The sequence below is a fragment of the Nilaparvata lugens genome, chromosome 1, assembly GCF_014356525.2.
Source record: "Nilaparvata lugens isolate BPH chromosome 1, ASM1435652v1, whole genome shotgun sequence".
Taxonomy (NCBI): Eukaryota; Metazoa; Arthropoda; class Insecta; order Hemiptera; family Delphacidae; genus Nilaparvata; species Nilaparvata lugens.
Genome location: NC_052504.1, coordinates 81,431,588 through 81,455,583, shown reverse-complemented (window position 1 = coordinate 81,455,583; position 23,996 = coordinate 81,431,588). Strand labels below are relative to the sequence as shown.

The following is a 23,996-nucleotide window of genomic DNA, read 5'->3' as shown; positions in this document are numbered from 1 at the left end:
ATGTGCTGAAGCCCTATTACTCTTTAAGTTTCTCTCTCTCTCTCTACAAAGAACTCAGTTCTATCTCACTAGCTTTATTCTCAGATAAAAATATGAAAGTAAGGATTATCTGTTTTTGTTAATGACTCACCTAATAACCTCTCCTCTCCTCGTTATTCAGTAATACCATTGTTCTGGTGTTCTCATACCCTCTTGAATTCATTAAATAAAGTTTCCCATCAAAAGAAGTTTGATGAATTTTGAAAAAATTATACCAATGCATCATTATTACAACTTTCCTTGTCTGACAACTCAAGAGCTCTGCTCAGTTCACAGCAGGCTCACATGTACACTTCCATAGCCATCTCTAATACAAGGCCGTGGCCTACGATATTGCAACGTCGCAGCGTAGGCCTACAATCTAATACATGATTGGTGTAAAAGATCAGCTGGTATTTTAAAAAATCTTTTTCACCAATCATGTATAGATAGGCCGCGGCCTTGTATTGAAGGTGGCTATGACACTTCTAATCGCTTACTGGATAAGAATATTGTAGGTTTATTGGAATGAGAATCATTCAAGTATACACTAGAAATTTATTTACACATTTTCACTACAATAATAATTATTCAACACTTCATCATCAATTTTAATTAGTTTAGCAACACACAATTTTTAAAAATTCAGGCAGTCTCTTAAATCGTTTAAATTGACTGTGCTTAAAAAATGTCTTCTAGTTGTTCAACAAGAGTATGATTTTCATGAGTTCAATTGCACTTTCACAGGCGTTGTTCCAATCCATGCAGCTTTCTAAAGCTGAGAATTGAAAACAATTTTTTACAGAAACAATATTACAATTTATTCACTACAATTTACTATAATTGTCAATAAGATTGTTAAATTTTAATAATCTTAATGTCAGTCCAAGTGGTAGTGACATGCTTTACTACAATCGCAAAGTTTTTACAACTGCTGTTGAATTTTTCAACTTTTGTTGGACCAATAGTCTGTGAAAATCTCTGAGGTAGATATACCTCAGATATTTTCTTTGTGGATGCTCTTTTTATCTTGAGGACAATGCATCAACCATGGCAATTTGTTTCCTCACGAGCCACAAGGATGGTGTGGGGGAGATCTTCCTCCAACTTGCGCAGGGGCATCCATGGTTTTGGGGATGGGCAATTCACGAGCTCAATAAATTTCGAGCCTATCCCCCTCCCCCTCCTGCGCTACCTGCTGCAGTAGCAGTGTGAGGGAGGAGTTCTCTCCTCCATGCACGCGTTTCTGTTAAATAAAAAATAAAATCTATGATTAGCAACTTATTTAAAAATTATAATTTGTTTCAGATTATCGAGTTGATATCATCAGATCAGATTATCAACTTTAACACATTCTCTACATAATCTCAACTTGATATCAACAGATCAGATTAGCAACACATTCTCTACAGAATCTCAAAGTGAGTAACTGATTATTTTAAATCATTTGAATAAATAATATTTCTTGCTTCATATTGCAGAATCACACAGTGATCAAATAATAATAATAGTTTCATCAAATGCACACATCAAATTATTAAGCAAGCTCTTGTAATGAGGATTGCAAGAAATAACTATTAACTGAATCATGTTATTATACTAAAAGAATCAGTAATTTTCCTAACACAATTCAAGTAATAATATACATGTCTGATCACTCCAATTTGAAGGTTATATTCCTTGATTTAATAGCACAATAATATGCATGTCTGATCACTTCAAATAATTTAATAGCTCAATTCAAATAATAATATGCATGAGTGATCAAGCATGATCATTTCAATTTGAAAGTTATATTCCTTGATTTCATATCACAACATAGAACTAGCACAATTCAAATAATATGTATGATCAGATCAATTTCAATGGATTAATGATAATATTCATCTTCACATTCTTGAATTCAAAATATACATCTTATTCAATTTTTAACTGAACTCTAATCACTTCAAATAATTATATTTCTCGATTTAATAGCACAATGTGAGCACTGGTGATGTGAACAGATTTTATCCAATGAAAATTAGTTTTTTTTGTTAGTATAGTAAAGAGATTTATCAAATAATAGTTTCATCATAATTATAATAGCAACATAAATATAATAGTTTCATCAAATAATAATTTCATCATATAATAGTTTTTATAGAGATTTAAATTATCTGTTCACATACAAGTTAATAATATTTGAAATAACTAACCTTTGGCTGAGTGAGAATGGTGTCCTCCTCCTCCTCCTCCTCTCCGCTGACATCAATCTCCTCAAACAGCTTCCTCTTCAGCATGTGGCGGTTCTGGTTGGTGATGTTGGTGAGCGCCACCCTGCGAGGCGCCCACTCCAGATAAGGTGATGATGATGGCGGAGTGTCGGGCACTCTTGCTGTGGTGGTGGTGGAGTGTCCGGGATGACGATTTCGGTAGAGAGCAAATCCCTCTCCACGATGATGCCTTGTCTTCTGAGAGGTGACTCGTGGGAAGCAGGAGCAGCAGTAGCAGCAGCAGCCTTCTTCTGCTGTGCAGCTTGCGCTGCCCAGTAAGATGGGAAGCTACTGATAAATATGCTCATACAGGTAATTTGAAGATACATATCAGAAAACTTACAGGAGAAACACCTTTCAGCTGCGAGTATTGTGACTATAAATGTGCTCTATCTGTTAATATGAAGAGACATATCAGAACACATACTGGAGAAACACCTTTCAGCTGCGAGTGTTGTGACTGACTATAAATGTGCTCTATCTGTTAATATGAAGAGACATATCAGAAAACATATAGGAGATACACCTTTCAGCTGCGAGTTTTGTGACTATAAATGTGCTCTATCTGTTAATATGAAGAGACATATCAGAACACATACAGGAGAAACACCTTTCAGCTGTAAATATTGTGACTATAAATGTGCTCAATCAAGTAATATGAATACACATATCAGAAAACATACAGGAGAAACACCTTTCAGCTGCGAGTATTGTGACTATAAATGTGCTCAATCAAGTAATTTGAATACACATATCAGAACACATACAAATTTTCAGCTTGGAGTTGTTTCTCCTGTACCGGTATGTGTTCTGATATGTGTATTCAAATTACTTGATTGAGCACATTTATAGTCACAATACTCGCAGCTGAAAGGTGTTTCTCCTGTATGTTTTCTGATATGTGTATTCATATTACTTGATTGAGCACATTTATAGTCACAATATTTACAGCTGAAAGGTGTTTCTCCTGTATGTGTTCTGGTATGTATCTTCAAAGTACTTGATTGAGAACATTTATAGTTACAATACTCGCAGCTGAAAGGTGTTTCTCCTATATGTTTTCTGATATGTATCTTCAAATTACCTTTAGGAGCACATTTATAGTCAGTCACAATACTCGCAGCTGAAAGGTGTTTCTCCTGTATGTTTTCTGATATGTGTATTCATATTACTTGATTGAGCACATTTATAGTCACAATATTTACAGCTGAAAGGTGTTTCTCCTGTATGTGTTCTGGTTTGTATCTTCAAAGTACTTGATTGAGCACATTTATAGTCACAATACTCGCAGCTGAAAGGTGTTTCTCCTGTATGTTTTCTGATATGTATCTTCAAATTACCTTTACGAGCACATTTATAGTCAGTCACAATACTCGCAGCTGAAAGGTGTTTCTCCTGTATGTGATCTGATATGTTCCTTTAAAGTATTTGACCGAGCACATTTATAGTCACAAAACTCGCAGCTGAAAGGTGTTTCTCCAGTATGTTTTCTGATATGTATCTTCAAATAACCTGTACGAGCACATTTAAAGTCACAATACTCGCAGCTGAAAGGTTTTTCTCCGGTATGTTTTCTGATATGTCTCTTCATATTAACAGATAGAGCACATTTATAATCACAATACTCGCAGCTGAAAGGTGTTTCTCCTGTATGTGTTCTTATATGTTTCTTCAAATCACTTGTACGAGCAGATCTATAGTCACAATACTTACAGCTGATAGGTGTTTCTCTGGAATGTGTTCTGAGATGTATTTTTAAAGAACTTGAATAAGCACATTTATAGTCACATAGCTCACAACTGTAAGGCTTTTCCCCAGTGTGTTTTCTCAAGTGTATCTTCAAATAAGTGATCTGTGTTGTTTTATAGCTGCACTCAGCACAGCTGTAGAGCTTGGTCTTTTTGCCAGCCACAGATGACTCATTGTACGTTTCCAATGGAGAGATTGAATGCTTATTCAGTCCACCCACTTCTGTCGCATTGGCAGTTTCAGATGTGCTGCAGCTTGAGGGCCACATCTCCATTGAACTTCCTTCTGCCTCTTGCTCAACTGCAAACACCAATAATGAAACTTGTAAATGATTGAAGCAGAATGGAGACAATAAAGCAATGATAAAATCTAGTGTGGAACACTCACACAATTTTCCTTGCCTTACCTCAATCACACCTCATTAATTATTATAATAATTATTCACCAATTGATACAATAGTTTATACAACCGGATGTAGAAATAGTATGTAAAACAAATTAAAGTTGAATATTTTGTTGGATCGTGGAAAGTCAGAGGAACTGAGAATTGAATGATGATAACGTAGTAATAAGCACATTTTTCCATGAGCAATTTTTTGCTCTAACAAAAAAAAAAACATTAAAATACCCTCAAATATAATATATAGGAAACTTCACCAGTGTTTTGTCACAAACTGAAAGTAATCAACATTAAAACTAAAACAATAAACTGACAAGAAATTGTCAGCTCTAGTTTGATGAGTGGGGTACCCACTATTCAGAAGAGCAACATGACCACAATTGGCAAACACAGCACATTATTGCACATCAGTTGTGCTGGAAATAGGATGATAATCTGTAGTGAACACAAGTATCTCCTCACATACAATCAAATTATTGAAGGAATGTGTATAAAGGCAACTTATACCTATAATAACTATGGCAACCACATCGGATAGCCATTACCCTACATAATTATTCTTTCATTTCCTATTTTTTCCCATTTACAATCATGTGTTATTATCATTGATGAATAAAAATGAATGAAATTATAACATGAATCTCACCATATTCTTCCTCTTTGATGAATATTAGATTATAGCCAGGGATTAGATAATGTTGTTGGCTGAAATCATCATCAATTGGAGAGCATGCAGTGCTGCACTCTGTCGCTGATTCTTGGCTGCTATCATTCTCCTGCTTAACTCTCGCCATCTGCAATATTGACATCACAAACAATGAGAAGAAAATCGATTATTGTTACATTATTGTCCCCCAGTGCAGTAGGGGTAGTAAAATTGTACCCACAGTAACCTCTGCTTGTTCATAGGAGGCGACTAAAAGGGAACTCCCCTTTCAAGCCCTTCTTCTTCTTCGACATACTTGGATATTTTATTTCTAGAATGGCACCTTTCCATTGACTTAGCTTTGTGCCATTCTTTTGCAGTGCAAGGATACAGGGATGATGGGGGCACCTTGCTTCGGTAAGGTGTCAATCTGTCATCCTGTCGGTCGCGCACTGCTCTCTTTCCCTATCCTGTCCTCCCTACCTTGGGAAAATTCTTCTTGTTCATTCTATTTTTTTCCTTATGCTGCTGCCTTGTAGTTTGGTATTGGTTTATAAAAGGCTAAGGAAGGAAACCCGAAAAAACTACCAGGTCCTCCAGGTTGGGGGTTGGCCGATGGGCTGACCCGCCATCCCTGTGAAAACTCAATGTTCAGAAACAATTAAATGAGCATCGGATTGGTAACCGTAATAAAAGAAAAACATACAGGAAAAGAAATGACTTGAATTTGGAATGCCAGAACATTGTATAGGGGAGGTGCCTTGAAGGAAGTCTTTCAAATAATGGAGAGACATAAAATGGTATTTTTGGCTGTGCAGGAATTAAGATGGACTGGAAGTGGCGTGTCAGACACTAGTGAAGGGACAATTCTCTACAGTGGAAAGATGGATGGCAGACATGAGTTGGGAGTTGGTTTCATTGTTCAGAAAAAGTTTATGCACAACATACTGGATTTCGAAGCAGTGGATGAGCGTATAATGAACCTTGCGAATCAAAACAAAATTCTTCAATAAGTCCATTCGTACATGCAGAAACAGAAGATAAGGAGGGTGATGTAAAGGAACAGTTCTATTGTAAAGTGAAAAGCATTTATGACAGCTTGCCCTAGAATGGTATAAAAATGATTTTAGGGGATATGAATGCTTAAGTGGGTAGAGAATATCACTGGAGGGATATTATTGGCTCAAATAGTCTTCATGAAGTCAGTAACGATAATGGGAGAAGAGTTATAGAATTTTCAGCATCCAGAAACATGGTTGTCACATCAACATAACATCCCAGGAAAAATATACACAAGCAAACATGGACGTTTCCAGATGGCAGAACCTTCAATCAGATTGACCATGTTGTCATCAGTGAAAAAGAAATGTCGATTGTCATGAATATGCTTAGTTACAGAGGAGCAAACTGTGACTCGGACCATCATCTAGTAGGTGTGAAGTTTCGATACCATATTGCAGTTAATAAAGATAGATATCAAGAGCGACCAAAGTTTGATATAAACAAACTGCATGTGGCAGAGAAGAGAGAAGAATATGAAGAAGCACTGAATAGAAAAATGGAAGAGATCTATTGGTCTATTGGAGATATAATGATAGAAGAACAATTACAAAACCTGACCGAAGCGGTAACTACTCTAGCAGAAGCAGTACTTGGCCTGGAAAGGAGAAAAATAAGAGAATTTTGGTTTGATGAGGACGGCAGGAAAGCAATTGAAGAAAAAATAGGAATAGGAAAAATTATCAGGCCCACTCTGCAAAGGCCCACTAGAGCAGAGAGAGAACTATATGAAACGTCAAGAAAGGTATCTAACAAGACAGAAGAAGAAACAGAGAAACAAAATAAAAATGTAGAAAGAATTGAGAAGATTAACTTGGACAATGAGACACATCAAGCATATAAAGAAGTGAATGTTTAAAAAAAAGGATATCAAACCCATACAGTGTTGTGCAAAAACAAAAAAGGAGAAGTGATTGGAGATAGGGAATCGATCAAAGGGATATGGAGAACCCATTTTAGTGAATTGCTGAATCAGGCTGCTCCCCGAATAGTGCAAAATGGAGATCCTAGGTTGGAACAGGATCAGGAAAATGTAGACGGTGTTGAACCTCCAACTCTAGAGGAAATTATTGAGGCCACTAAGCTGCTAAGAAACAATAAAGCTCCCGGAACAGATGAAATTCCAAGTGAACTATGGAAGTATGGAGGCATGTAAATATAGTCGGCTTCACAAGCTGATTGAGCAGGTATGGTGTAGAGAACAGCTCCCAGATGAATGGGAGAAAAGTATTATTTGTCCCATTTACAAAAAGGGAGACATAGACTGCCGAAGCTATAGAGGAATATATCTGTTGAGTACAACATTTATAAAATATTCACTACAGCATTAAAAGCAAGATTAGGGGTGTACGTGGAAAACATAATAGGAGAATACCGCAGGATTTAGGCCAGGTAGATAAACTATTGATCAATTTATTCACCCTCCGACAGATTACAGAAAAATGCTGGGTAAACAATATTGAATCAGGCTTTTCATTAGGGGTGTTACAATGTTGTTTTAGCCAGCTAAAGTGCTATTTGCTAATTCTGGATTGTGAACGCCCCATCTAAAACCATCTGCTATTAGCAAGGTCTATAAATACAGGTCATGACACAATCCTGTGATGCATTGCAAAATCGCCAATTTATGGGGTTCTACCGATCTAGTTCACCAATTTTAAATTCTATTAGCTATTATCATCATATATTGAACAACATGATGTGTTATTTTGTTATATTGTTCAAGGAATATTGCTTGAATTTGAATTGTAAAATCAATTCTTCCCACAGAATAATAATATTTAGATTCCAACTGGGAACTGAATTGTTAATTTTTAGATTGGGAGCTTTTATCTCTTTTTGAGGTTAGCGTTTTGTCCCAATGCCTTATGAATAATAACAAGTTACAAGAACAAGAACAATTTTAAATGATAAAAAATGAATTATTGAACCATTTATTATTAAAATTTCATTATTAAAAAATCGAAAACCTGGATTTACATATTATCTTAAGCATAATATTGGTTTTAAAAAGCATGATGCATGATTTTGTTATGAGCAGATTGGAATATTTCAAATTTACCGCCATAAAGACCCCACATAATGGCTGCTCCATAAGGAACACGAGTGTCATGACCTGTATTTATGACCTTGCTATTAGCTAACTGCAGTAGCGATCCAAGCGGATAATTTGTGTAACTCAAAGTTTATTATAACTCAAAAGTACTAATAGTTCTGTGAACAGTAGATCTCGCGCTCAGTAAGTTACATTGACCTGTTGTTATGTTTTCTCAAAAATTAATAAATAATTTATCAATTTGAAATGTCTAGAAAAAATCCTAAATAAACATAGAGCTTTCTGTCCTATCGTACCGTGACGTGTCGTCCTGGAATGTGAGTGTGAGCGCTGTTATCAGGTCTGGCTGCAACTGTCTACAACGTTGATGGAAAGATATTACATTTTCAAGATGTTCGATGTTTTTGAACGGGTAGCATTATAGTCAACTGTCTACTAACGTTGATGGAAAGATACATTTTCAAGATGTTTGATGTTTTTGAACGGGTAGTATTATAGTCCACTAGACAGCTGATTTATGATGAATAATTCTACAGTCTGATTTTTTGACCGAGCGAAGTGAGGTCTAAGATTCAAGTCGACGGTTTGGCATTTATCTTAATGTTTTATATGTTTTTATGTTGCGCATTTACGGCGAAACGCGGTAATAGATTTTCATGAAATTTGACAGGTATGTTCCTTTTTTAATTGCGCGTCGACGTATATACAAGGTTTTTTGAAATTTTGCATTTCAAGGATAATATAAGAGGAAAAAGGAGCCTCCTTCATACGCCAATATTATAGTAAAAATCAGACTATAGAATTATTCATCATAAATCAGCTGACAAGTGATTAAACAGATGTGTGGAGAAGGCAGTCTATTGCTGTATTTCCACAAGGTCTATAGTTTCATTCATGTACTTGTGGATGAGAATACTGCGTGAGGTCTACTGTTCACAGAACTAATAGTATAGTCCAGTCAATTATAGACATAAAAAATGTACTACACTTCATTCTTCTCGGCTCGTCAAGGCGGTCCAAAATCATGCATCATAAGTCAAATTCAGTCGAAAAGTGGAAAATTTATTGTTGAGTGTACTAAAGCCAATATTCCAATACACAAAAGATCTGGTGTGGCGCACTCACACAACTTTCCTTGCCGTTATGAAAATTGATCACTGACGCTAGTGTTCCCGCGCATCTCAAGTCTACTATTCAAATATTTGAGCCAGCTGGTGACAGGGCAATAACGCTGGAGACACACATGAGGTCTGCTATCTCTTCATAGTGAATGATTTAAATAGAATCAACAATAATTTGCAATTGAATATTCACATTTTCTCGAATTTAAAGCTTATTTTCAATTTTAGGTGAAAATGTTACTGAACATTAATTGTAGAGATTTTCATACTCAATCTACTCCACTTGATTTTCTTTGTTTCAATTGTATCTGAAGCCTGATAATTGGGAATCTATCTGCATTGATGGGGCGGCGCTCCTGAAATTTTTACAGATATGGGACTTGTGGCAGTTGATAGAGCTTATCGATGACTTTTTTTCGGTATGAATTTGATCAAAATCGTTGGAGCCGTTTCCGAGAAATTCACGAAAAACCCTGTTTTTGACAACATTTTCGCCATTTTAGCCGCCATCTTGAATTGCATTTGATCGAAATTGTTCGTGTCGGATCCTTATAGTGAAAGGACCTCAAGTTCCAAATTTCAAGTCATTCCGTTAAATTGGGAGATGAGATATCGTGTACACAGACGCACATACACTCATAAGGTGCGTACAGACTGTCGCTCTGCTCCGCAACCAAACGTCACTCCAGCAGAGCGATTGATGATCGACCGGGGTCCAAGAGTGGTTCGACCGTGAACGCGAGAAGATCTAACATCTTCCGTAACGTTCATGATGGGTGCGTGGGCGGTGCGACTGTGATTCGATGGTGGTACGAGGGCGTTACGAGGGCGGTACGAGGGAGGAGCGTGCTCGGTGCGGGTTGGAAGCACGAATATGTGTACGCAGCTTTACACACACACACACACACAGACCAATACCCAAAAACCAGTTTTTTGGACTCAGTGGACCTTGAAACGTATAGAAATTTAGAAATTGGCGTACCTTAATTTTTTTCGGAAAGCAATACTTTCCTTACCTATGGTAATAGGGCAAGGAAAGTAAAAATGGCCAATTACTATATTCAAAGCTGCATGTCTTTTGAAATACTTTTGATAAAATTTCCAAATCTAGTGAGGATGATAAAATTGTTCTCCTCTACCCACTTCAATAAATAATACTTTCAATTCCAATACACTCAACAATAAATTTCCCACTTTTTCGACCGAATTTGACTTATGATGCATGATTTTGGACCGCCTTGATAAGCCGAGAAGAATGAAGTGTAGTACGATGAAATTTGAGCATTGTGTCAGAAGTTATAAGTGTTTGAAATTTTGATCCTTGAGGTGTCCGTCCTTAAGCGCGCCTCTCCACTAGGAAATACTGAAATGAAGTGCATCTAACGGGTGATTCTAATAGAACATAATCTCATGAACTTAGGTCATTGTGCGAAATATCAATGTGAAGCGTATGTAGTTAGTGATGATGATTGAAGCCGAAATTTTTCAGAATACAAGGAGCATTGTTTTCAGGTGTACCTGGAAATCTATATGTGATGGAGCGCTGTATCTGATCTCAGATTGTAGAGAACAAAAATACGCCCAGAGGGATTTTGAATTATACATCTAAATGGTAACAATTGGAAGATATTGTTGATCAAATTTGATTCATCAAAATTGATTTTTTCTTAAAATTTCACTCATTTTTGAAAAATCATATTTCAGTACTCATTGGAGATAGAGAGTTCCAAAAGATCTCATTTCCTTCAGAATTTCATAATCTAGAAAAAAGGCGAGAGCAAATTTTTCTGTCCGATATTTGGCAGAAATAGCTCAAAACTGAAAAATGAGCCGAGAATACGAGGTTTTTGGGCCACCCTGTATCTAGCACAAGAAAATTTTGCATGAAGAAATTTGTTCTGAACTTCTCCTATGTTCCCAAATAATATATTAAAAAATCATAAATACAATATAAATTGCATGCACCAATGTATATAGTGACTTGACTATTACTCTAATATTGGCGTATGAAGGAGGCTCCTTTTTCCTTTTATATTATCCTTGAAATGCAAAATTTCCAAAAACCTTGTATATACGTCGACGCGCAATTTAAAAAGGATCATACCTGTCAAATCTCATGAAAATCTATTACCGCGTTTTGCCGTAAACGCGCAACATATAAACATTTAAACATTAAGAGAAATGCCAAACCGTCGACTTGAATCTTTGACCTCACTTCGCTCGGTCAAATATTATAAACATATGGCTGCCGTTTTTAACAGACATAGCTAGAGTTAGCGGACTCAAACCTGCGCTATCTAATATCTCGTCTGTTAATTTTTCTAACGTAGCATTGAGTTAACACAGACTTAGCAAATAGCTGGAGTTAGCGAATAGCTCGACTTAGCCAGCTTACACCAAAATTGTGAATAGGCTACCCCTAACATATTCGCAATGTTTGTTAACTGCAGGCAGGTCTACTCAAAGTCATAAACCAGAAGCAGCTACTGAATTTGACTGATGACTTGAATTATGGACATCATTATAATTCCAGTTTAATGATAGTAATTGTATTATTTCTCAGTAATTATGAAATTGCAAGCTAAGCCATTCACATTAAGGTTTACCAAAGAGCTATAACTGTACAGATATTCGTCTGCACTCTGCAGTATACCTAAACAGGCAAGAGCTACTATTGTGCACTGGGTGAATCAGGGGTAGTTGAAGTTGAAATAGGAGCAACCAAGTTATGTTCTCTAGATCTAGATAAACTGATTGCTAGTTTGGTGGGTGTAAACAGAAAACAGACAAGAAAGCTAGTCAAAATGCTTACAATTTATTGTATAACAATAAAGTATGGACTCACTTTTGTATTCAAACACTAGTTCAGACGTGATGAATTATTGTATTTCAGTCTAATAGTTCTTTAAAATTTGAAACAGGAATGATGTGGAGAACAGCCATCCATACCTAACCCTCTCAAGTATGAATTTGCTTGCGAAATGTGGAAAAATGCATTGTAAACTCAATAAAATACTTGAGAAAAGAAATCCTCTAAAAAAAATGCAAATAATTTTAATGTGAATATTCATTCCTATAGTAGGAAGAAGGATGAAATAATAGTAACAATTTAAAACATTTATTTATACAAAGAATTATATTGAAAACATTAATTTATACAAAGAATCTCGCACTGAACCACAACATTGTGATTACTACAACTAACAACATAACCTATTCACTTATGCATGATTATGTGATTATGCATTATTGTGATTACTACAACATAACCTATTCACTTATTCACCTAAGCAGGCGTAGTCACAGAAGATTGCTTGCGGCGCCTGCGCAGGTTGACTGCTCCGTTTCACTCTCTCTCCAGGTGAATGGCTTCCGGTTGCTGCGGCGTTGCTCGCCACTGCTCCTATTCGTGCTCTTTCCAGACGACCGTGAACCGAAACGAACGCTCTCACTCGCTCTCATTGTGAGCGCATAACGTGGGAACGTAACGCAGTTTCTTGAAGTGTCACCCGGAAAACCAATTTATAAGACGTTGTCACGTCAAAAACGCTGGGGAACGCTTGCAAAACGCATTAATAGCACCTATCTATCTATATTGGGCGTATCTTTGGCGTAATTTTAAATTACTCTCAAGACAAAATTTCTAAACCCTAGCTGAACTTCTGTACCAAATCTGAACATGATCTGTCGATTAGTTGACAGAGGAGTTCAGAAGGTATAGAAAACTCAGGAAAACGCTCAAAAACCGCCGAACTTGGGCGTTATTCCAAGATCTCCCAAAACATAATTTTTATACCTCAGCTAAACCTGTGTACCAAATTTGAAAATTTTCTCTTAATTAGTTCTTGCAAAATGTGAGAAAACGTAGAAAAAACGCTAGGGAAAACGCAGTGAAACCGCCTATGTTGGGCGCATCTTTGGCGTAGTTCTGAGTACTCTCAAGAATGCATTTCTAGACCGTTGCTGAACTTTCATACAAAATTTCAACATGATCAGTCAATTAGTTCTTGAGGAGGCCTGAAAAACACAGGAAAAACGCCCAAAAACCGCTGATATTGGGCGGAAATTAAGCATCTTAACTTTAAGTGGAACTTAACTTCCACTACAACATTTTTACACCTCAGCTAAGCCTATGATAGATAGATAAATGAATTTTATTCACACTTTACAATTTCAAAAGTGATGTGGGCGAAATTGAGGCAATAAAAGCCCCCTCTTCCACTTAACCTACCAAGTACCAACCCTATGAACCAAGTTTGAAAATTTTTTGCCAATTAATTTTTAAAAAGCTGAGAAAACGCGATTTCTCAGCGAGAAAAAGCTGATTTTGGGCGTATATTTGGACATTATCTGTTCTTAGTGCGCCTCTTAGATGGCCAACTGAAGAAACCTGCCACATTTGAACGTATTTGGTCCAGTACCTAGATTTTTAATTCTGATGATTATGAATGAATGAGTGAGTGAATATTAATCAGAGCCATTTTGATTTTATATAGATTATGGTTAATTATTTGATAGAATATTTCACAATTTTGAATTTTCATACAGTTCTCCGGCCAAATCTAGAAGAAATGTTTCTATTAAGCAATAATTTTCAAATAGAAATTAAATGACGAGAAACTCAACTGAATTCCTTATTCGGTCTAGTCAAGATGGAATACATGCCTGATTGAAAGTTGAACCATTGTGTGAGGATGACTCATCTTTGACGTTGCTGGTTGCAAATTCCCATTCTCCAAATTCATTCTCCTGCTTCTCGATCTTGATCTGTGAACATAAGAAAGGCTTGTGTCACTTGGAAATTAGACGAATATCAAACTCAGCAAGTAATAGTGCTCAGTATTAAAATATGAGCTGTAGTAGTTGATGTTTGTTTATTTCTGTTTGTCAGAATAGCAATGAATAGATTCAAGAATGCATCCCTTAAATAACAGCATTAATGATTCCTCTAAAATGGGTGTTTAGTTTACATTTAAAATATTCTAGTTACAACCCCTAAGTTATCCCCTTATGAGGGGTTGAAATCCAGTTGTACGTCAAAAGGTATTCGACTAATAACATCCAAGTTACAGTATTATAGCTAAAACAGTCTCCAACTTATTGAAGGGTTCCCATACATATGACTCACTCTGTATAGCAATGAACATTTTCAGCTGATTAGAAGCACTCAAATAGGCAGAGCTTCATTAGTTATCAACAACATAACAGTATTAGGTGAATACCTATTGATCAGTTGACTTGTAAGTAGAGCACTTTCAACATTTTCCAATTACAGTTAGTCTGAGATTTATGCTGGCGAAGTTGATAGAAGATCAGTAACAATAAACAAGAAAATTCCACAAAAAAGATCATTTATGATGGGTTTGAAGAAAAATACGTGCCTGATTCATGGTTAAGCAACTTTATAAAGGTCGACTCATCTCAAACACTTTTTGATGCAGACTAATGCTTATCTTTTAAACACAGTAATATAAATTCCCAAATTATTATTGTTTTGTCATTGTATGAATGGCACAATAAATGGGTTTCTCTTTCAATCCTAGATCATACAGTTACTTGAAGAGCTGAATTGAATTTAATAACTTTTTCCATACAATTATTATTGGCATAGTATCTAATTTTGGTAAAAAGGGACGTTCATTTGTGTTTTAATGAGGGAGATTTATGATATAAGTTATGCAAAGTAAATTTTTATAACTGATCTTGGAACATGTAAAACTAGATTAATTAAAATTTTTGAAAATGAGAAATTAAGAAAAATAATAAAAATTACTGAGTATTCAATAACATTTTGAGAATTTAATTGTGGCCAGTCAAGCGCATGTCTAAAGCACACTGCACACAGGGGCATTAGTAGCATCTGGTAACTACTAGCAGAAATGTGGAATTGGAAATTTCATGAGTTCAAAAATGTTCATGGCATTTCCAATCCCACTTTCACATAGTAGGTAGCTAGTGGATGCCACTAATGTATTTGTGTGCAGAGTGCTTATTGAACACGGAATTGGAAATGCTATCTACATATTTGAGTTGCGGACATTTCCAATTCCACATTCCCGCAACAGCTACTATTGACCCTGTGTGCAGGCTGTTAGTGGGTGGACCTAAACTGAAGCCTTTCCATTCTCCTATAGTATTGACAAGTAGGGAGATGATCGGATTCAACAAAGAAAAAACAATTATTTGATTGAATCTTTATACATAGCTCTGACCAGTCAGATGACTGAAGTTAGCTCCAATGTTAGTCTACCAATCTACCTTAACTCATAATATCAAAGTAATGTATACACAAAATTGATTGAGAAAATGTAAACAGTTTTAGGGTTTGATTACATAGAATACATATATGTGCAAGTGCAAGCTTGGTTATGCATGAACAAGTGCGCAGATGAGAAATAAAATGTGGAAAGTGCAATAGGAGTACTCACAAATAAAGCTAGCACTTGCTAAATGCGTTCAGTATGAGCAGAAACATGCAAGTCATAACATGTTTGAATGGGTTTCAAAAATACCCTGGTGTAGCAACCTCATATTGGCCCAATGAAGGTCAATGACCTCATCCAGCGCCAGTGTGTGGATGTGTGGTTTGCCAGCTCTGGCCTAGATGTGAACTAGGCATTACCATGCTGGGCCAACATAAGGACTAGGCGATATGCCTAGCAACTACCAACTAGCAACTATACATATTTCCTAGTCCACATGTTGGCCCAGACACTGGCAATATATTTTCAAATATCTTTTGAATGAACATTTTCTTTTATAATCTACTATTCTACAATATCCAGTAGCTGAAAATTCCTATAAACCACCAAGTAAATAAGTTGAACTTTTTTAAAGCACAAAAATATACATTTTTTGCAGCATCTCAGAAACTATTGCTAAACAAAAGCTAATTATTGAAAATCAACATGTGATACATGTTTGAACCTTCCCTATCGATAAATTATTATTATGAAAGGTTTGATTGTGAATCTCCAAAGTATAACCTCTACATTTTTGTATTTAGGCCCCTATTAAAATCATTTTAATAGCTTGTACAAAAATTTTCTAGTTTATTAATCTAAAAAAAGATTTGCTTGTCTTGAAGTGTCATTCAGACTCAATCGAAGCCAATTTCAGTAATTCAGTAGTCTCCATCCATGACCAGCACTTGCTGGATAGATTGCATCATAAAAAAAAAACTTGAAACTTGATAACTAGACTGAGATCATGATGGGAGGCCAGTAATAGATCTCAGAAAACATTGGATTGACTCAAGGAGGATAAAGTATTGTAAGAGTGGATCCCACCCCTCCCACCAGAAGCCGCTTTTTTGGACGGCAGCCATCTTGTGGTAGGTAAGAAAGTACATGCTCTTATGAAGGAAAGCTTATTTTTTGCTGATTTTCAAAAATTTATTGACGATTTTTTAAATTTTAATCATGGTATCTTCATGCGCTGCATATGGGTGTACTAATCATGTATCGAGAAAGCCATCTGATGTTACATTTCACAGATAATTATAAGTTTTATAATGTTCATTGCATTTAGATTTAACCTTAGTTGTTTTCTATGAAAAATTCAATGATTTTTCTTTGAAATAGTAGGCTAGATATTCTTGAAAATTTATTTTGTATGAAGAAACAATTTTTTATATTCATTAATTTGAATCATATGTCAACTGTATGAGTGATTGAAGAATTTACCAAAAATGTGACAAGCCACTAACCAAGTCTACACTAAACTTTGATGTAGTTCACCCGCTTCAAATTTATTGTTGTTATCGAATTGCTATTTTATTATGATGATAGTCATGAATTTTGAACTAAAAATTTTAAGAGAATTAACTGGGCAAGTAAAGTGAAGTTCAGTCCCAAAAGTTTTTGAAAAACTTATGCTGGATTCATATGGAAAAATATCTCGAAAATTGAATAAAACTAGTCTGGAAACTGTAGTGTGAGTAGTTTTTGAGAAAAAAGTTGAAATATGCAAAAAATCCAAGTAGAAAAACACAGACTTCTACGTTTGATGCCCAATAACTTTCTTTAATGACCAGTAAACAAATAATTATTCGCAATAAAAATTGTAGATAATTTAATTCTAAAAAGAATCATGTAAGCTGTGTAAACTAAATTTGAATAAAAGTTGAATAAAATTTATTCTTATGTAGTACATTACACTACAAAGATTTGCTGTTTTATGAGGAGAGAACTAATATCTCATAGGTTGTAGCTGATTGCAATTAATAAAACATGGATTTTAATAACAGCTGATTTATTTTGTTTTGAATAAGAAAATATTTAAAAGGAATAATCAGCTGAAAATTATTTTCAGAAATATTTTAGCTCACTGTTGAACAAAAAAATCTGGTGTGGCGCACTCACACAACTTTCCTTGCAGTTATGAAAATTGATCACGTGACGCTAGTGTTCCCGCGCATCTCAAAGATTTGAACCAGCTGGTGACAGGGCAATAACGTTGGAGACACACGAGGTCTGCTATCTCTTCATAGTGAATCATTTAATAGAATCAACAGTTGCCAACAGTTTGCAATTGGATAATCACATTTTCTCGAATTTCGAGCTTATTTTTTATTTTAGGTGAAAATGTTACTGAACATTAATTGTAGAGATTCTCATGCTCAATCTTTTCCACTAGAAATTTGTTGTTTAAATTGTATCTGAAGCCTGATAATTGAGAATCTAAAATCATACTTTGCATAGATGGGGCGGGGCTCCTGAAATTTTTACAGATATGGGACTTGTGGCAGTTGATGGAGCTTATCGATGACTATTTTAGGTATAACTTTAATCAAAATCGTTGGAGCCGTTTTCGAGAAAATCGCGAAAAACCCTGTTTTCGACAACATTTTCGCCATCTTGAATCGCATTTGATCGAAATTGTTCGTGTCGGATCCTTATATTGTAAGGACCTTACATTCCAAATTTCAAGTCATTCCGTTAATTGGGAGATGAGATAACGTGTACACAGACGCACATACACTCATACACACACACACACACACACACACACACACACACACACACACACACACACACCAATACCCAAAAACCACTTTTTTGGACTCAGGGGACCTTGAAACGTATAGAAATTTAGAAATTTGGGTACCTTAATTTTTCTTGGAAAGCAATACTTTCCTTACCTATGGTAATAGGGGAAGGAAAGTAAAAACAAACAGTAAGTTAGGCCTACTGTAACCTCGCTGTGTTTTTTGTTTAATCTATTAACAAGTTATTTGTAACCATTTAACTTTGCTTTTGTGTTAAGTGTTAACTTTTTAAAAAATGGCAGGTAATTTTAGACATTATTCATACTCCGAATTAGCTGACATGCATTTAATGTATGGAATGGGACACTACTGTAATAGTACTGAAGCAAGACGTTTGTATCAAGAGAACTTTCCTAACCGAGTATGTCCAAGTTCAAGGTTTTTTGCCACTATTCATCAACGTCTGTCTGGAACAGATTCTTTGATATCCACAGAGTGCATTATTATGCAGGCAGATCCCGATCTACTATGACTGTTGAGTTAGAAGAACAAGTTCTTAATGAAATTTAAGAACATCCAGAGAAGAGCACAAGAGAATTGTCAGTGCAGTTTAATGTCAATCAATCTATTACAGTATTTGGAGGATACTAAAAGAGCAGCAATTACATCCATACCACCTCCAGAAAGTTCATACTCTATTGCCACGAGACTGTATTCTCCGTGCTGGTATTTGCCGATGGTTTTTAGTAAAACTTGTTCACCCAAACTTTTTAACAACCGTTTTATTTATCGACGAGGCACACTTTACAAGAACAGCTATCGTTAACGTCCACAACCAACATATTTGGGCAGCTGAGAATCCTCATGCCATCAATCCTAATCTTCCACAACATCAGTTTTCAGTGAACATTTGGCAGGAACCATAGGAGATTCATATACATACAAAGATGGCACAGTTAATAGACCAAGCTTTTTAAATAAAGGCCTACAAGAGTCTAACCTATTCACTTTCTCTATACATCTGAGTGCCTTCTTTTGAATCTTAAACACCCTGTCCATATTTTGTTGAGATGAATTACCCCATACTAAAATAGCATACCTAATATGAGATAGTATAAGTCCATGGTAAGCAGTTAACAGTAGTTTTTTATCATTCAGCCTAGCAAGCTGCCGCAGGACAAATACCCCAGATGATATCTTATTACATATCCTCTCAATGTAAGGATGCCATGTTAATTTCCTGTCCAATAAAATTCCCAAGAATGCTACTTCCTCTTCTTGGTCTAATTCATTTTCCTCTACAAACACATTTATTTCTCTATCCTCTACTGAATTATATTTACTTTTGAATTGTAGGAATTGACATTTCTTACTATTTATTGTTAATTGCCTTTGCTTCAAGAATTGGACAATTGACTGTACTCCAGTAAAAGCATTTATTTCTAGACTATCTAATAAATAATTGTTAAAGATAAGCGATGTGTCATCAGCAAACAACAGAGCTCTGTGATCTTTTAACTCTTTTGGTAATTGGTTCACATACAACAGAAACAGTAAGGGACCCAGAATTGAGCCTTGAGGTACTCCAGCCTGGACCTCCAGTTTTTGAGATTTAATTTTTACTATTTCATTCCCATCCACCTTGGTAAGCTCAACACACTGGTTTCTACCTATGAGATATGATTCAAACCATTTTAGTTCTATACCATTCACACCTACAGTTTTTAGTATTTCCAATAATATTCTATGGTTCACACAATCAAAAGCTTTGGATAAACCAAGAAATATTGCGGCTGCCTTCTCACCTGAATCTATTATATCTATTAGTCTTTCAACAAGGGATACTATTGCAGTCTTAGTAGATTTCCCTTTCTGGAACCCATGCTGTTCATCACATATGAAATTAATTTCTTCCAGGGCATCAATAGCCTATTTAAAACTACTATTTCAAAAATTTTACTTATTACATTTAGAATACTAATGGGTCTATAATTTTCAACTCTTTCAGAATCACCGCTCTTGAAAATTGGCAAAATTTTTCCTTGTTTCAGATCATCAGGGAAAATACCCTGCTCTAGTGAAGTATTAAGGAGATGCAATAAAAAGTCCAGTAATTCATTCTCACATTCTTTTAAAATTTTGCTTGAGACCCCATCCAATCCTACTGTTTTTTGTTATTCAAATTTTTTATTATTCTTGACAACTCATCTCTTGATAATGGATGAAATTTAAATACCTTTTCAATTGGCTCAGCATTTAATGTAGTTGTATTATAAGTATTAGTGTTCAGTGACTTTTGGAGATTATATGCAACCTGTTGATAATACTTATTGAAAAAGTACAAATGTCTATACTATCATCCATATAATTTCCATGTTCATCGATTATCCTAGGGACATTAGTAACTGTATCTTTTTGAGCTGCTCTCCTATTTCTATTAATTACCTCCCAATCAGCAGAGTTAAAATTGGTACTAGTTGTTAATATTTCAGCTGTTTTCTTACACTTAGCTTTCCTCACTTCTTTTGCATAGTTTTTCTTTAGACATTTGTATTTGACTTCACTCGGAACATCCCTCACTAATTTAAATTCCTCATAAGCTTCCCTAACAATATTTCTTGAGTAAGAATATCTTCAGTTATCCATTCATCTACTTTGTTTAATTTACTTTTTACTTTGACTTTTTTTATTGGACAGCATACACTAATGTGAAATCTTAGAGTATCAATGAATTGCTTATATTTGTAATTTAGGTTACAACTGTTATAACACTACTCCAATTTTCTTGAAGCAGTTCCTGCTTCAAACAATTATATTTCCTAGCTCATATTGCTGAATTTCTTTCACAAAAGTTTTTTTTCTGCTTGGATTCTGGCCCTGCAACTTAACATCTAAAATTTGATAGTTATGATCTGATAGATCTGAGCTACCTAACCTGACATTACAACCTTCTATATTTGTGAGGATATTATCAATAATTGTCTGTGAAGTTCGAGTTACTCTTGTATATTCGTGGACCTTAATTTCTAAATTATTCTTATTAATAATATCTCTAATATCCTCTGTCATTTTATCCTGCCTGGCAAAATCGGTATTGAAATCTCCTACTACTATAACATTTGTGAAACGAGCGGTTGTAATTTCCAAAAGTGTATGGAGCAGCTCACAAAATTTTTGCCAGTCTCCATTTGGTGACCTATAGATACCTAACACTGCTACCTCAAATCGATCATCAATTTTAACCTTAGTCCCATCACCTCTAAATCCATCTCAACAGAAAATCTCTTAACAAAATCCAGTTCATAAGTTTGGGTATGTTTAGCATTGCTAGTGAATACATACACCACCACTTCTATGAGCTATTCTACAAAATTCTGATCTCAGTGAATAGCCTGGAATCCTAACTTGATCTATTTCCTTTACTTGGATTTTTTGGCTGCACTTTAGTATATGGGCCGCGGAATCCAGCATTGAGACTTACATAGATCGATATTGTCGATTTCCAAGGATTAGCTGAAAAAACATGGCGGAAAGTTCAAAATTTTTATATCATTTTTATTTTTAATAATTTTTTATGGCTACAATATGTTTAAAACTAGTGCAATCTTATGTAAAATTTGACGAGGAATCCAATGAAACTAATTTCAGGTTCGTAACTTCAGTAGTTTTTGAGATATTGCAAAAAATGTGCGAAAAAGTGCAAATTTTTTGTTTAAAAGAGGTGAACTTGTTAGCATAGTGATTGATAGGTATTTTAAACTATTGGATTTAGTAGAATGATAAACTCTGAAGAAAAAATGTCCTGTCACTTGATTACCTAAACTCAAAATTGTTCGAGATATTTGGGCAAATAAAAATATTTATTTTTAAGAAAACGAAGATAAGGAAAAGCTTAGGTTAGGAAAAAGTTGAGGATGGGGAAAGCTTGGGTTAGGAGAAGCTTGGGTTGGGTAAAGCTTAGGTTAGGGGAAGCTGGGTTTGGAAAAAGCTTAGGTTGGGGAAAGCTTGGGTTACGAAAAGCTCAGATTACAAAAAGTTTAGGTTAGGAAAAGCTCAGGTTGGAGAAGGCTGGGTCTGAAATAAACTTAGGTTAGGTAAAGCTTAGATTAGTAAAAGATTAGGTTAGGAAAAGCTTAGGTTCGGGGAAGCTGGGTCTGATAAAAGCTTAGGTTGAGGGGGCTTGGGTTAGTAAAACTTGGATTAGAAAAAGCTTAGGTTAGAAAAAAGCTTAGGTTAAGAAAAGCTTAGGTTAGGAAAAGCTTAGATTGGGAAAACTCTAAGGTTAGGAAAAGCTAAGATTGGGAAAAGCTTGGGTTAGGAAAAACTTAGGTTAGGGAAAGCTACGTTTGAGAAAAGCTTAGGTTAGGGGAAGCTTAGTTTAGGAAAAGCTTAGATTAGGAAAAATCTAAGGTTAGGAAAAGCTTAGGTTAGAGAAAGCTTACATTGGGAAAAAGCGTAGGTTAGGAAAAGCTTGATTTGATTCAATTATTTTTACAATCTTTTAAAGCTTCTGAAGTGCATTGGAAGATGAATAAAATGTGATCTTCAATATCGGTCTGCACTATGCCTATGCAAACATATTAAACTCTTCTAAAGCTAAAATACTACATTTTCTTGTATTTTTTCCAAATATCTTAATAATCTATAGAATTTTCTAACCTCAAATCTATTTTAATGAATTCCCTGCAAAAATCCCAATGAGATTTAGTCAATTTAGTAGTCACTAAAAGTAGTAAAAAAAAAAATAAATATGAGAATTGAAAAGTATTGAGTGTGCAATTTTTTTTATTTTCCCAAATATCTCAAACAATTTTGAGTTTAGGCTATCAAGTGACTGAACATTTTTTCTCTAGAATTTATCATTCTACGAAATCCAATAGTTTAAAATACCTATTAATCATCATGAAAACAAGTTGACCTTTTTTAAACCAAAAATTTGCATTTTTCTGCACATTTTTTGCAATATCTCAAAAACTACTGAAGCTACGAACCTGAAATTAGTTTCATTAGATTCCTCGTCAAATTTTACATAATATTGCACTAGTTTTAAACATATTTTAGCCATAAAAAAATTATTAAAAATAAGAATTGATATAAAAATTTTGAACTTTCCACCATGTTTTTTCAGCTAATCCTTGGAAATCGACAACAATGTCATACATGGTTGATCTCGTATTGATCTCCTCTATCGATCATTGTAGGTCTCAATGCTAGATTCCGCGGCCCATAAACTAAAGTGCCCCCCTAATCAGTGTGAGTTGCGTCATAACAATAATGTAAAGTATTGTGACTAAACGTGTCTGATCATGTCTCGTCTTGTCTAACCGGTGTGCGCCTGGACTTAAATAGACAAGATAATATTGTTACAGCCAAGTCTTGGCAGCATAACAAATATAAATTTTAAAAGGAATTTATTTCGACTATTTTTACGGAACGAGGAACAATAAATTATATGAATTTTATAAATTAACATGAGATGAGTTACTGTTTTTAAGGTTATGTTAAAGATAAAATAATATTCCAAAAACTCACCTTTTTATCCATTATTTTGATAATCAGATATAAAAATATAAACTAACAATAAAGAAAATATATTTGTTTTCTAAATTTGTTTATTATATGATTCTACCTAGTTTTAAGAAAACAATTTAGGCTATACAGTTCCTCGTTGGTTCAATCAACAACAGCATTCTTTTTCTTCTT

The 23,996-nt window shown here is 35.0% G+C and overlaps 1 protein-coding gene and 1 long non-coding RNA gene across 3 annotated transcripts; one reads left to right on the top strand and one right to left on the bottom strand.

Annotated features, from left to right (window-relative positions):
* Positions 1-500: 500 nt before the first annotated feature.
* Positions 501-4,394, top strand: LOC120356154. The gene is made up of 3 exons (XR_005573955.1): positions 501-532; positions 1,327-1,439; positions 4,142-4,394. It is a non-coding gene; the product is annotated as an uncharacterized LOC120356154 (long non-coding RNA).
* LOC120356116 (gastrula zinc finger protein XlCGF17.1-like) lies at positions 563-23,996 on the bottom strand. Of its 2 annotated transcripts, XM_039444948.1 has the most exons (5): positions 23,826-23,996; positions 13,970-14,071; positions 5,069-5,216; positions 2,217-4,322; positions 563-1,264 (listed from the first exon to the last, which is right to left on the bottom strand). In XM_039444948.1, the coding sequence occupies exons 1-4, from the start codon at positions 23,835-23,837 to the stop codon at positions 3,634-3,636; spliced, it is 951 nt and encodes a 316-aa protein (XP_039300882.1). In that variant the 5' UTR covers positions 23,838-23,996; the 3' UTR covers positions 563-1,264; positions 2,217-3,633. The 2 variants fall into 2 exon arrangements, with proteins under 2 accessions (XP_039300882.1, XP_039300892.1); XM_039444958.1 differs by lacking the exon at positions 13,970-14,071.